At 39.4% G+C, this 12166-nt stretch overlaps 1 protein-coding gene across 3 annotated transcripts in view; it reads left to right on the top strand.

The window, feature by feature from the left end:
• The window catches only part of LOC143297230 (uncharacterized), a 34532-nt gene that overhangs the window by 10633 nt on the left and 11733 nt on the right, over positions 1-12166 (top strand). For 2 of the 3 annotated variants that reach the window (XM_076609463.1, XM_076609466.1), the window contains exons 5-12: positions 242-306; positions 787-1040; positions 1391-1477; positions 1902-2026; positions 2450-2510; positions 5372-5471; positions 8543-8635; positions 11794-11895. In XM_076609463.1, the coding sequence (XP_076465578.1) occupies positions 242-306; positions 787-1040; positions 1391-1477; positions 1902-2026; positions 2450-2510; positions 5372-5471; positions 8543-8635; positions 11794-11895 (887 nt within the window). The remainder of the gene's footprint in view (positions 1-241; positions 307-786; positions 1041-1390; positions 1478-1901; positions 2027-2449; positions 2511-5371; positions 5472-8542; positions 8636-11793; positions 11896-12166) is intronic. The other variant, XM_076609464.1, reaches the window with a different exon arrangement.

Genomic DNA, 12166 nt, shown 5'->3' with positions numbered 1-12166 from the left:
TTGGAATATCCACTATTATCTGTTTATCATTAAAAAGAAAACAACGTATATTTTGTGTATGTGTGTGAAAACTTTCATTTAGAAATGTCATGGGGAAAAAATGTGAGTCTGTCAGACCATTTGGTGACATTAAATCGAATATTTCAGCATAATTGTAAAGCAGTATACTGGTACCAGTTATGACAATGTATGAATATTATTTTGATATGGTTAGATGGATATTGTGATTTTGATGTGATAGGTTTCGTTGCAGTGAGAGACCTTTATACCTGTTCGTCCAAGGACCAACCCAAGATTCTGTTAATGGTCAGTGATTTTTTTTCTGTGAGTGGATGATACTGGTTAAAACAGATAAAGCTGAATTTATCTAATTTTTTCTTGTTTTTGTGCATTGAAATGTTAATTTACAGTTCATCTGAAAACCAGGCTGTCACGTTAAAAATGATTATTAGTATAGGTATGTCAGAAGTTGTTTGGAATGTTCATGGCTTAGATTAGTGCTGTGGTTTGAAAAGCAGCAGTGCAGCTAGTTTATTAGTTGATTGTTTTTCTCCTTATTTTCTTAGGTCTTTGATCTGATGTTGTTGGGTGTCTGGTAAGAGGAGTAGATTAAGTAGAGGGGGGGAATGTCTCTGACTTTATAAGGAAAAAATTTGCATTCAGTTTTTTTTTTTTTTATTTTTTTTTAATGTATATGAATATATATATATATATATATATATGTTTTTTTGAATAGTCATAAAGGTTTGAGTGTGAATCTGAAAAGAACTGTTTTTTGTTTTCCAGTTGCTGTTGCTCGCATCAATGAAATCCTGACTGGGGGCAGGGGGGGGGGGGCGACAGGTGGGGGGCTGGTGCGCACCTCCGCCATTGGCCCCCCTGTCCCTCAGCCCCAGCTGACCATGCCCCCACCCCACCAGCCCCCACCCCAGAACCATGGCCCCACCATGCTGCCTGTGCCCACCTTGGAGATGCCCCCAGTCCACCAGCCCCCACCCATGTTGGCAGCCCCTGTGCAGCCCCCTCCTGAAATGCAGCAGGTGTGTACCCAGGTGAACGCTAGGAACTGGGTTTGTCAGGTGGGTTGTGTCAGCTCTGTTGGGGTTTATTTACTGTCATTTCTGGCTTATAATCAGGCTCACATCCTCGTTTTCACGAGAAAAAAAAGTTTATTTGGAACGTGTGAAGTGCACCTGTTTGTTTTCCGAATAATGGCATTATCTAAACCAGATTGGAATCTGTCAATGAAAGTTATTGTCTCTTTTATTTTCACAGTAATGCACTGTTTATTGGTTGTGTGTAGAAGAGTCTGGACCCCTCTCCTCCTCTTCCACTGCAGTGTGCTCGATTGATGGTGTTCTAAAAGTAGACTCTTCTTTGATGATGACAGATAACTGTGTTGGAGGAAAAGCTGTTCATTGGCCTGGAGCATGCCCCTCCCAATTTTGATGTCAAGGGAAAGCTTTTGGGGCCAGGGGTAAGTCTTCCTGTGATTTATATGTCCAGTAACCCATGGTTTAATTTGAAGTTCAGAGGTTTGGGTTTGTAATTTTGTCTTTTCTGCTATATTTTAGCTCAGGACTGAAAGTAGTTTATCACATTTATGTATGATATATTAAAGCAAACATTAGGGATGGCTTTGTTTTCATGACCAGTGATGAATGTTTTTGATGCCTTTTATGTATGTGTGTGTGTGTGTGTGCTTTCAACTCCCCCCTCCCCCTCACCCACCGATCATGTCCAAATGTAATCCGCTGGCCTATAAACTAGTGGGAATCACATATGAACCCTTAAGGCTTTGCCTGTTGTTGGTATATGTGTTCACATTTTACTGTTTTCATTACATGTTTCTCATTTTAACTTGCATTCTAATTATGCTGTGTGTTTGACTGTGGTAACAGGGGTCTTACTTGATGCACATTGAGACCGAGACAGGATCCAAGGTGATGCTGAGAGGGAAAGGCTCTGGTTTCATAGACCCTGCACTGGGAAGGGAACCATTTGAACCTATGCACATTGTCATTCAGTGAGTGACTTCTTAATGGGCAGTTTCTATGTCATGCTTGCAGTTCTATCAGTAGAGTGTGTTTGTGTTTGATTGAGAATACAGTCAGTACAAAAATAAAAAAATTGCAGTGAGTGACTTCTTAATGGGCAGTTTCTATGTCATGCTTGCAGTTCTATCAGTAGAGTGTGTGTGTGTTTGATTGAGAATACAGTCAGTACAAAAAGAAAAAAATTGGGGTATTTCAGTGCATTGGTGATTGAATGTTATTGAATTGCTTTTGTATTTTAAATCTATTTTCAATAGTGATTTAATGTACTTAAACAGTTTTTGTAATTAAATAAGTTTTTTTTGTGTTTAGCTTAGGTTGAAGTATTTTGAGAAAGTCAGTCCAAAATTATTTGTTTTTCTGTTAAATGAACACACTCATCATTCAATTTTCAGGCATCCCGCAGTCATAGGAATGCAGCAAGCAAAACAGCTGGCTGAAAATCTTATCCAGACAGTAAGTTGTTGAATATTTTGTCATCTTGCTGAAATTCTTTTTATACTTCGCTTCATCAGAATTTGACATTGATTTCTCGTGTTTTTGTTGTATTTTTTGTCATTGCTGTTGTTATTCCCTAGTTCCAGAGTTGAAAAATAAAGTTCCTTACGGGTGTCCATGACCAGTTTATGGTATATTTGTGGACTTACGATTTGAGTGGATAGTTGAAACAGTGAGTGGGCTGACTTTAATGCTGATGTTGCATTTTTATGCTGTTGTATTTAGCATTGTGGGCTTGTTATGTAGCCAGGTAAGTGAACTTTTGTTTGTTTATTTGTCCATCATAGTGCTGTCTGATAAAAGATGGATGAAACATTTATTTTTATTTGGTATTTTTTACTTAACATCTTGAGTTCTGCAAGAGGTTGAGATTAAGGGAATACATGTGATTTGCACTTGAATCTGCATACTTTCTAAGTGAATGTGCGTGTGTATGTGAATGCATGCTGTGTGTGTATATGACCTCATATTGCAACAAAGTACTCAATAAGTATTCTGTTGATTTGCTTGACTGTACTGACAGAAAAGCACTGAGCAATGCAAGCGCATGCTGTCAAAAAGTGCATTACAACTTTGATCTGATTTTATTTCTTCAACAGTACAAGAAGAAAATTGCTCATTTAAAATGTTTGTAATATGAACATGAAATTAAAGTTCATTTGATTTTGTGGCTGCTGTGAGCTCAGGATTGGGTTGTTTTATCACTTGCCTATTTTACTTTGTTATACTGATTGATTGTGTTCTTTTTCAGATAGTGGAAAAGATTCAGCACTTTTATCTCCTTAAATAGCAGATATGCAGCAGTCTATACAGATGCATATGTATTTGTGATTTATGAAATCCCTTTCCTGTATATTTAGATTTTCTGTTTCTTTTTTTTTTCACATGAAAACCAGTCAAAAGCATTATGAATACCAGTTTATTATTATACTTCATTGTTTTTAACTTTCAAGTGATTATGAATTTCTGATAATGTGATGAAAGATTTATAGTCATTATATCTAGAAACTCAATCCAAACAATTGTGGACATGCCACATGCAGCTGTACTGTGCAGTTGTCTGCAGTTAGCACATGTATGTTATTTAGAAAAGTGATCTGTAGCACATGTTGTAAGGAACTCATAAGGAGATAATGTGCAAATTGAAGACTGGAGAGAATTTTAATCTCAAGCAGCCCTGTGTTGTGTTACAGGCTGCTTCGTGTCAGCATGTGCCTTTAATGACAACTTGTGCCTTGAGTGGCAAGGGTTTGAGCAAGCCCCCCTGTGATGGTTTAGGTGGTGCAAAGCGTTTTGGCAGGAAGTGATATACATCTCTGTATAAGTGTAAAGTTAAGATAGTTGGGGGGAACTGATGAATAGACAGGCTGATAGACATGCTGGTTCACACATTTTGTGGTTGGGTTGGAAACAGACCGGATACATAAAGCAGGTACAAGAGTTTCGTTTGATTAATTGGTTCGCCTGATCTCTCCAGTCTTCAGCTTAGCATTATGATTGTATTTACTTTTCCCAGTTGTCAGTTGCTAGGTACTATTTGTATGTTTTCTTTCAGCTTGAAAGTATTAAAAATATTCCTTTTGATAATGGCTTGTGAATTGTAAAAGTTAATGTATCATGGGTAGTTTGCCTTATGTTTTCCATCTTACGTATTGATGACATTTTTTTCAAATTTAAGGAAATAGTTGTAATCAGTATGTAGGACTGTTGTAGTTTTGAGTCACAGCTTGCCTTTCGGCTGAAAACTACCCGAGAAGACAATGGGTTTAATTTTGAATGGAGCCACTGCAGAAATGTATGTTTGTGTCTGTGTGTGAATTTGTATGTTTGTGTATTCAGTAAAACCTGTGAGTGCTTACACTAACATGACATACCATTGTGTAGATGATTTGGTATGTTGTGATATCTGTATTGTTTGCACCTGTGGCTGATGACTCTGCTGTATGTTATTGCATTTCTGAGGACATTTTAGAAGCGCAGTCATATGTGGAGGAGGTGCTATTTTCAGTTGCTGGTAGCTGGTTACTGTCTGTGATCAAAAGAAATCTGGCTCACTTCTCACATCTTTTCAGTGATTACATCTTTCCAGTTTTATCAAGTATGTTTCACTGATGTATAAGTGCAAACAATTGTTCCTTTGTATCATTTATGTTTGTGATTTCTTGTCATTACTTTTTTGTGTGTGTGCGTTCCAGTAAATGGCATAAAGTGGGAATTTTTGTTTTTGAATGTAAACTGTAAGTTGTGTAACAGATTGTTTTGTATGGTAAATTTGGGTTAAAGGGATGAGGGTATATGTTGTGTACACTGCTCCACTGGTCAAGCCAAGACACGTTGATGGGACTCCGGTGGAAGAACCAGGCAGGTAAAGTGGACTAACCTATGAGGCTTTCAACAGTGCTGCCTGCCCAGAAGTGGACGGTAGTAAAGTGGCAAGCTGTGACCCCAAGTCCAGTAGAAAGTAATCAGTATTTTAGCTTTTCTGTGCAAGATTTTCTGCAAAATACATGGTATGCCTTGTTGTCCCATACCAAATGGAACTTTCTATTGATCAATGAAATTGAATTACTTTAATCCTGCTTTCTTTAAAATTTTGTTTTAAATCTTCTAATGAACCCAGGATTTAGAGGGGAAGAAACCCCAGACAAAAATAAGCATCATTTTGTGGTTCCTGTACATTTCTTCTGGGCTTGGATTGTAGATAGGGACTAGGACGTGGATGAGTTTAATGCAGCATGCACAGTTCCTTCATGTTGGTAGTGATGGTGTCCCTCAGGGGCCCTCCATATCCTAACCATGCTTCCCTGTTTCTTGTCTAGGTACAGCAAATGTACGCCAGTTTTCAGCAGGCTTTGGCTGCCCTCCCTCCTGCGGTTGCTCCTGGGCCCACGGCCTATATTAGTGGCCTTCAACAGCCCAGTAAGTCACACTGATGTAGAAGGTTTGTGTCCCTTACAGCCTGACCACTGACTTTAGCTTTTCCACCACCGCCTCACTCTGTGCCGCTGAGTCCACTGCTTGGACACTTGAGAGCCACCACCTTGCCTGCTGTGGTAAAGAGAGGTGCTAGTCACTGGGGATGGATGCCACACAGTTTTGATAGTGTTCATGTTGTTGTTTTTACATGTGCACTGTGTCAAACCTGTTGGAAGCAAGCATACTTTAGGTATTAGGTAAACATGTCCAGAGGCTTTTTAAGTCTTTTATGTGCTAAAGAGATGTGGTATGTTCTTTTTGCCAAGAAACTTTGTGTATTTTGGGGGGATGATAAGAGTTGAGAGTGAAATTTGTCCAGAATTTATTCATAACAAATTTGGTGTTCGAACAGTAAAAAGCAGGAAAAAAAAGGCTTGTGCAGGTTTGACATGTGTTCATTTTGTGATGATTTTTGCAGTTAAAATGCCACCTGAATATTAAATGCTAATACTATTTAGCTTCCAGTGTTAACAGGAGAGAGAATCTGTTTGAAGCTGAGGTATTTGCATGCACTTTACAGGGTTTTCCCTCCAAACCAGCATGGAGTGCACAGCAGAATATACAGCTGTGAAAAGATGCTTATGTATTGTCTGTTGAATGAAGATCTATATATGTTGTTATAAAGGAGAGAAAGTTGAAACCATGATTCTGAGGGCAGAGAGAGAAACTACTCATTGTATTTGGAATGTGAGGATATGTGTTGCTTACAACTGAACATATATGTGAAGAGTAAATTTCCTTGAAAATAAATGAAACCAGAAAGATATAAGAAACCATTGAAGACAAGGGTGAGTTATGTTCAGTTGTTTGGACTGTTGTTATGATGTGCATAATGATTTATGTTTCAGGCAGCCACACGGCAACTGTTTGCATGTGAAATTGATATTGACAGATCATAATATTGTCTGTTTTCTGACTATGTGTCTGATCAGTGTGCCGAGTCAGCCCTTGTTTGTTGTATACTGTATTCCTGTGATACCAGGTGTAGTGGCCATGGTTGGAGAAAACTAGGACTTCATTTTGCTGTGGACTTACTTGCTTTCAAAGACGGGGAAGAGGGAGAATGTGGAGAAGTCATTTTATGTTCAGCATTTTTGCAGGGTAGATTGTTTGCAACACATGTACATTAGTATTATTGGAGAGGTTGAGAAGGCTGTTGAAACACAAAATGCATTGAGTGAAACTTTTTGTTTTATCAGACTTTACTCGTCAAATTGTCAGTAAAATGGGGATAGTGATGATTTCAACATTGTACAGTAGCAACCCAAGACATATTTCATTGAATTGTTTATATGTCCAGTTACACTACAGTAATTACAATGAATACAAGAAAAATGTTAATGAAGAAAAAACAGTTTAGATCCATGCTGCAAATTGGTACACTTGAACTGAAGAGGAAGAAAGAAAAATTGTGTGTTTGTGCAAGGATGGCTGTATGAAAGTAAATTGTTAAACTTCAATCTGCAAGAAATTGTTAAACTTCAGTCTGCAAGAAATAATTAACACAACATTTCCTACATAACATTCTGTAGAGTTAAAGCTTCCATTGCCAGGTTCTGTTGCTAATATTGAATGATATCCAGCATGCATACCCCTGAAAGCAGAGTATAGCTGCCTACATGGCGGGGTAAAAACGGTCATACATGTTAAAGCCCACTTGTGTACATACGAGTAAACATGGGAATTGCAGCCCAAGAACGCAGAAGAAGAAGAGGAATGATATTGGATGGCAGAGCATTGCGCTTATTGATATAAATGGAACAGCACATAATAAACCAGTATGTCATGCAAAATACTACTGAGGAAGTTTCCACAGCTTTATAGTATGGAGGGAAAGAAGGTGCCTTTTCATTCCTCATGGGAAGGTCACTGATACACCCCTCCTACAGTAACCTCTGGCTACACTTTCAGAACAACTCTTGTGTATGTAAGCCTTAACTCAGGAGCTACATGAAAGTGGATAAGCAAACTCTTGTTTGGATGGTGCCATTTGTCCTTGGTGCCACAGAAATCTGGCCTGTCAGAAAACCTTTCAAAGAGGGGGGTGGAGAGGGAAGGGGGAAGAAGTGAAAGTAAACCTATTTTGCCTTCTCTGCTTTTCACCATGTTCGTAACTGACTGAATTGAATTGTCTGCATCATTGCTGATCCTTCATTTGAAACTAGCATTGCAGAACCATTGTCAGTGGAGTGTGTCCATGATAGCCAGCCTGTAGGTTTGAAGTTGGAAAGGTGGCATGTGACCTCAGTACTGATGAAAGTTGGTCATAAGTGCTGTTGACTGTGAAATACTTTTTCAGCTGCTGTATTGTGAGCATATATGTGTGGCTAGTTTTGCAGAACTCTGTTGAGTAATCTTTTTTCTGCGAGTGTTGAATGGCAGCATGACAACAGTTTGTGGCAGCTTGGAGTATCAACAGACTAAAAAGATTTTTTCTTGTTTTCTGTCTCAGTTGTAGTTTACGTGTTTAGCCAGACCATGGATTAAATCCAGACATTGCATGTTAATGGACCTTCCATCCTAAAGTGAGTGTGGTTGTCGGTTGAGAGGCTTCAAACTGTCCTTGGTACAGAAAATGCCATTTCAATGTTTAAGGTATTTTTATCAATTTTTCAAAGGAAGACCATAAGAATAAACTGTATGAAAGAGGTATCACCAAGTTTCATCCTCCTTACTTTGTGATGGAAGGAAGATCCCTCTTGATCCAGAGCAGAATGATCCATTGGTCATATTGCATATTTTGTCAGAATTCTTCCACTTGCTGTAGTGCTATATAATGGAATCGGCTACAAGTTCCGATATAACTTTTCAATTTTTCATGCATTTTAACTCCATTTGATGAATAGGATATGTTTTGGTTGAAAGTATTGGTTATAAGCTCTCTAAGTCAGAATGTGAGTAGTTGTATGTGGAAGAGTTCTGACAAAAACTGCTGTAGATTGCCATTTGTTTTGACCCAGAGGGTGCTAGAGGTGTCCCATGACTGAAGCAATGTGTGCATTGTTTTGGTATAGCCTCCCTTGGGGAAGCAGCGCTGATGGGACCCCCTCCAGGGCTGCCCACCATCACAGCACTGCCTGAGGCCCAGCTGGTCCCTTCCGCTCCAGGTAGGCTCCAGCTCTGACTCGAGCCACAGCCATTTATGATGAAGAAGACACCAGTCAGTTTTGAAGGTCTTTAGCCTGTCTGTGGTTGATAATTTCAGAAATTAATATAACCTTACCTTTGGGCCAGTAGTAAAGTAAGAGCAAAATGATCAGGGGGTTTCCCAGTCGAATGGAAATTCATTTACATTTTAGTCTTTGTGAAGGACTGTGACTCTCAACCTGGGAGACAAGATTGCACTGGTCCTTTGGAGACAATCACAGCACTGGCTGTCCTAAAGCCCTTATGGCCGAGAGTGGGGATATAATGTGGGGAAGACACTCTCACTATAATCAGATTCTAGCCCAGACGGAACAGAACCTGCCGCCTCTATGTTCTGATGATTATAGTCGGACATGAGTGACTATCAGTCCAGTCATGAGTAAAATTAACTGAACTTTGTGTGAAAAAGAGTGACAGAGACAAGTAGTTTTCAGTGCAAAGTAATTTGTTGTGATATTGATACATGAAATGTAAAGCAGGGGAATGGCATGACTGTGGTAGGTCCCTGCTGTTAGAGTCACGTGATCTGTTATTGAGGACTGAGAGATGACAAGGTTTGGGAAACTGTGGAATATGTTGTGTATTACCCACCTGTGTCGTCATTTGTATGTAACTGTATGCTGGTCTAGATCTGATGTCCTGTCAGAGTTGTAAGTCTTGTTTTAATTACACATACTTAACCGTGACCCACTAGAGTTGTAAGTCTTGTTTTTACTGTGTTCACAAGTAAGATTGGTTCAGTTTGTTGTTTATGCTCCAACATTTATTATGATATATAACGTTATGTGTCTCTTCTTGATTAAAAGCAACAAAGAATAGTTAGAAATACCAGCCGCCGTGGCGAAGTGGTTAGCGTCGCGGACTGACGGCTGGGAGGACGCGGGTTCGAATCCCAGCGGAGGTGGGTTTTTCGGCCCGTGGCCGGCTCCTACCCAGAGTTGAGTGTGCTGTGGGCTTAAATGGGGAGACTGGGACCACACAGTCGAGTGTCATCCACTTCAAGGATGCGTCTTTGGGTGTGTTGCTCTAATTACCTGACCAACACTGCAAGTGTCTGTATCTCTCGGGCCTGGTTAACGCCGGGATATCATTATGACAGGAAGCGTAGTGTACAGCCTTGTCACGCAGTCCCAAACCAAAATGGACCTCCATAGCAACATCGTCATCATCATCGTCATCCTCCTTCTCATTCATCGTCATCAGTATGAACAAAATAGTCCCAGTCTGTGACCTTTCATGCCCTGCTCTCATGGTGACCTCAGTTTCGATACCCCTCCACTTCCGTGCTTGGGGTGAGTCCTGTCAATGTCGTCAGTGTCGGCGGATTCATGGGGGGCTCTGGGAGAGACGCTCACTCAGTCTGGCTCCGCGACTAAGCCATTATTGTCGTTAGTAGGGGGCTTAGTAGGTGGTGTCCTAAGTACGTTAAAACAGAACAGGCACCACTGAACACCACCGAAGTGACTCAGCAGCAGTGCAGGGTCTCCTCTGGTGTGTGGCCTCCGGGCGACCTAACATCGATGGTTCCCTGTGGACTGCCGACGCTGGAACTGCGACGGACGAACCCGGGTGTGGCCGTGTACGGGGGAATCTAAATGAGCGGCGTGGGAGTAATGCCACTGAAATGGTGCAGATGATGGGGCAGCAAAAAAAAAAAGAATAGTTAGAAATACAGAAAAGAAAAATATGTTAAAATCAAATTCTGATGCTGTGTAATTTGAGGGAGTGCAAAAATTTCCTGGTGTAACTGATTGGACTTAAAAACATTCAGAAAACAAAAGAATTTGTAATTGATCTCGAAGGGAAGTGAAAAACAACTTTCATATCCCTGACCTGTTTACCAGTGATGGAACATTTGAAAGTAAAATGGATATGAATACTAGGGAACAAATATATGTGAACCTGTCTATCAGGGATGGAACATTTGACATCAAAATGAATATATATAAAATACTTTTGAAAGATCACAGGACTGCTGACGAAAACTATATAAACTAAAATGACAATCACATCTATTGTTTGCAAAGGCTCATAGTGTTAATTCAGAAGTTATTCAGGGCTTCTGAAGATGTATTCATAGTGTTAATTCAGAAGTTATTCAGGGCTTCTGAAGATGTATTATTGAAATTATTTTAACTTTTCCTCATATTAATTTACTGATAAGGAAGTGTAAGTGTGAAGAATATGTTGAACAAGATAATGAATGATTGCGAGACAACGGTTTGCAGCAAGGCCATGAGTATGAGACAACACTTCGAGTTACATAATGTCAGAGTGCAAGAGAAAGCCATGCAGATTTCAAGTGTTGGCAATCATTTTCTTGCAAAGTGTTATCGAATTGTAACCTTCAAGCAAATGCTTGTCTTTCAGAACTCTGAAAACTCAGAACCCAAAAAGTAATGTAGCTTCATTTTTTGATAAATTTAAATTCTAACAACTTCAGATAAAGAGATAAAATGATTTCATAAAGTGTGTGTGTGTGTGCAGGCATGTGCACTTAGTTTGCTCTTGTGAATATGAGGCAGATATGTTACACAAACCTGTGGATTCGTTTGTAGATTGTGTGCATATGTGTGGGACTCAGTCTGCACATTTGTAAAGAAGTGTGACTTTTTCTATATTAAAATATCACTTCAGTTTTAGAATAGTGTTGATAAGCATGCTGCAAGTTGTATGGGAGCATTTAATTAATAAAGTAACGTGTGTGTGTTCACTTTAAGTTAGCAATTTTTTTAGGCATTTTATGTGTACACATCAAAGGACTGATTCCTGTGCATTGTTTGTGTTATACACCACAATTGAACTCCTTACTCTGGAGATCACAATCTATTCCATATTCTTTTGCAGACATAGCAGGCCTGTTAGCATAGATTCAGCTATTGGAAAAGCAATTATCAGTCTTTTGCCGTGTAAGAATTTCATTTTGATGTGGTCTGTTATAGGCTCAGAAATGAAATATCTTCCATTAGTAAGATAAAAATAAGTGAAAATAAAAGATTTTTGGTGCATGGTGATCTTTAAGATTTTGTATTTACATGCAAATTGCTGAGTTAAAAAACAACAAACAAGTCATGAAAATCATTATAATAGATCAATGTGTGTGTGCATTTGTGTGCAGCTCTTCAGCCCCAGCAGGCTATGATTGTACCATCCTCATCCATGTCATCAGTGATGGTACCTGCAGGATCCTTGGCTTCCTCTCTACCTGCCATTAACCCAGGTGACTTTGTGTAACTGTTTTCCCATAACATTATCAGATTTACCCACTTTGCTACAGTTATTTGTGAGTTGTTGGTTTTGTGACTTATGCAATTACGTTATGTGTGTGTTCATTGCATATTAAGCCACATGCCAAACACATATTTAGGTTGAGATCATGGCAGAAGAAAAGCAAAAGGCTGCACTTGATGGTTTAAACAGTAATCTATGCACAATGAAGGAAAACTGAAGAGTCGCTTCTCCTGACCACACATATCAACTAACACAAGAAG

Source organism: Babylonia areolata, chromosome 22 (assembly GCF_041734735.1).
Source record: "Babylonia areolata isolate BAREFJ2019XMU chromosome 22, ASM4173473v1, whole genome shotgun sequence".
Lineage (NCBI taxonomy): Eukaryota > Metazoa > Mollusca > Gastropoda > Neogastropoda > Buccinidae > Babylonia > Babylonia areolata.
Note: the sequence above shows the minus strand (reverse complement) of the source record. Positions and strands in the feature narration are given on the sequence as shown.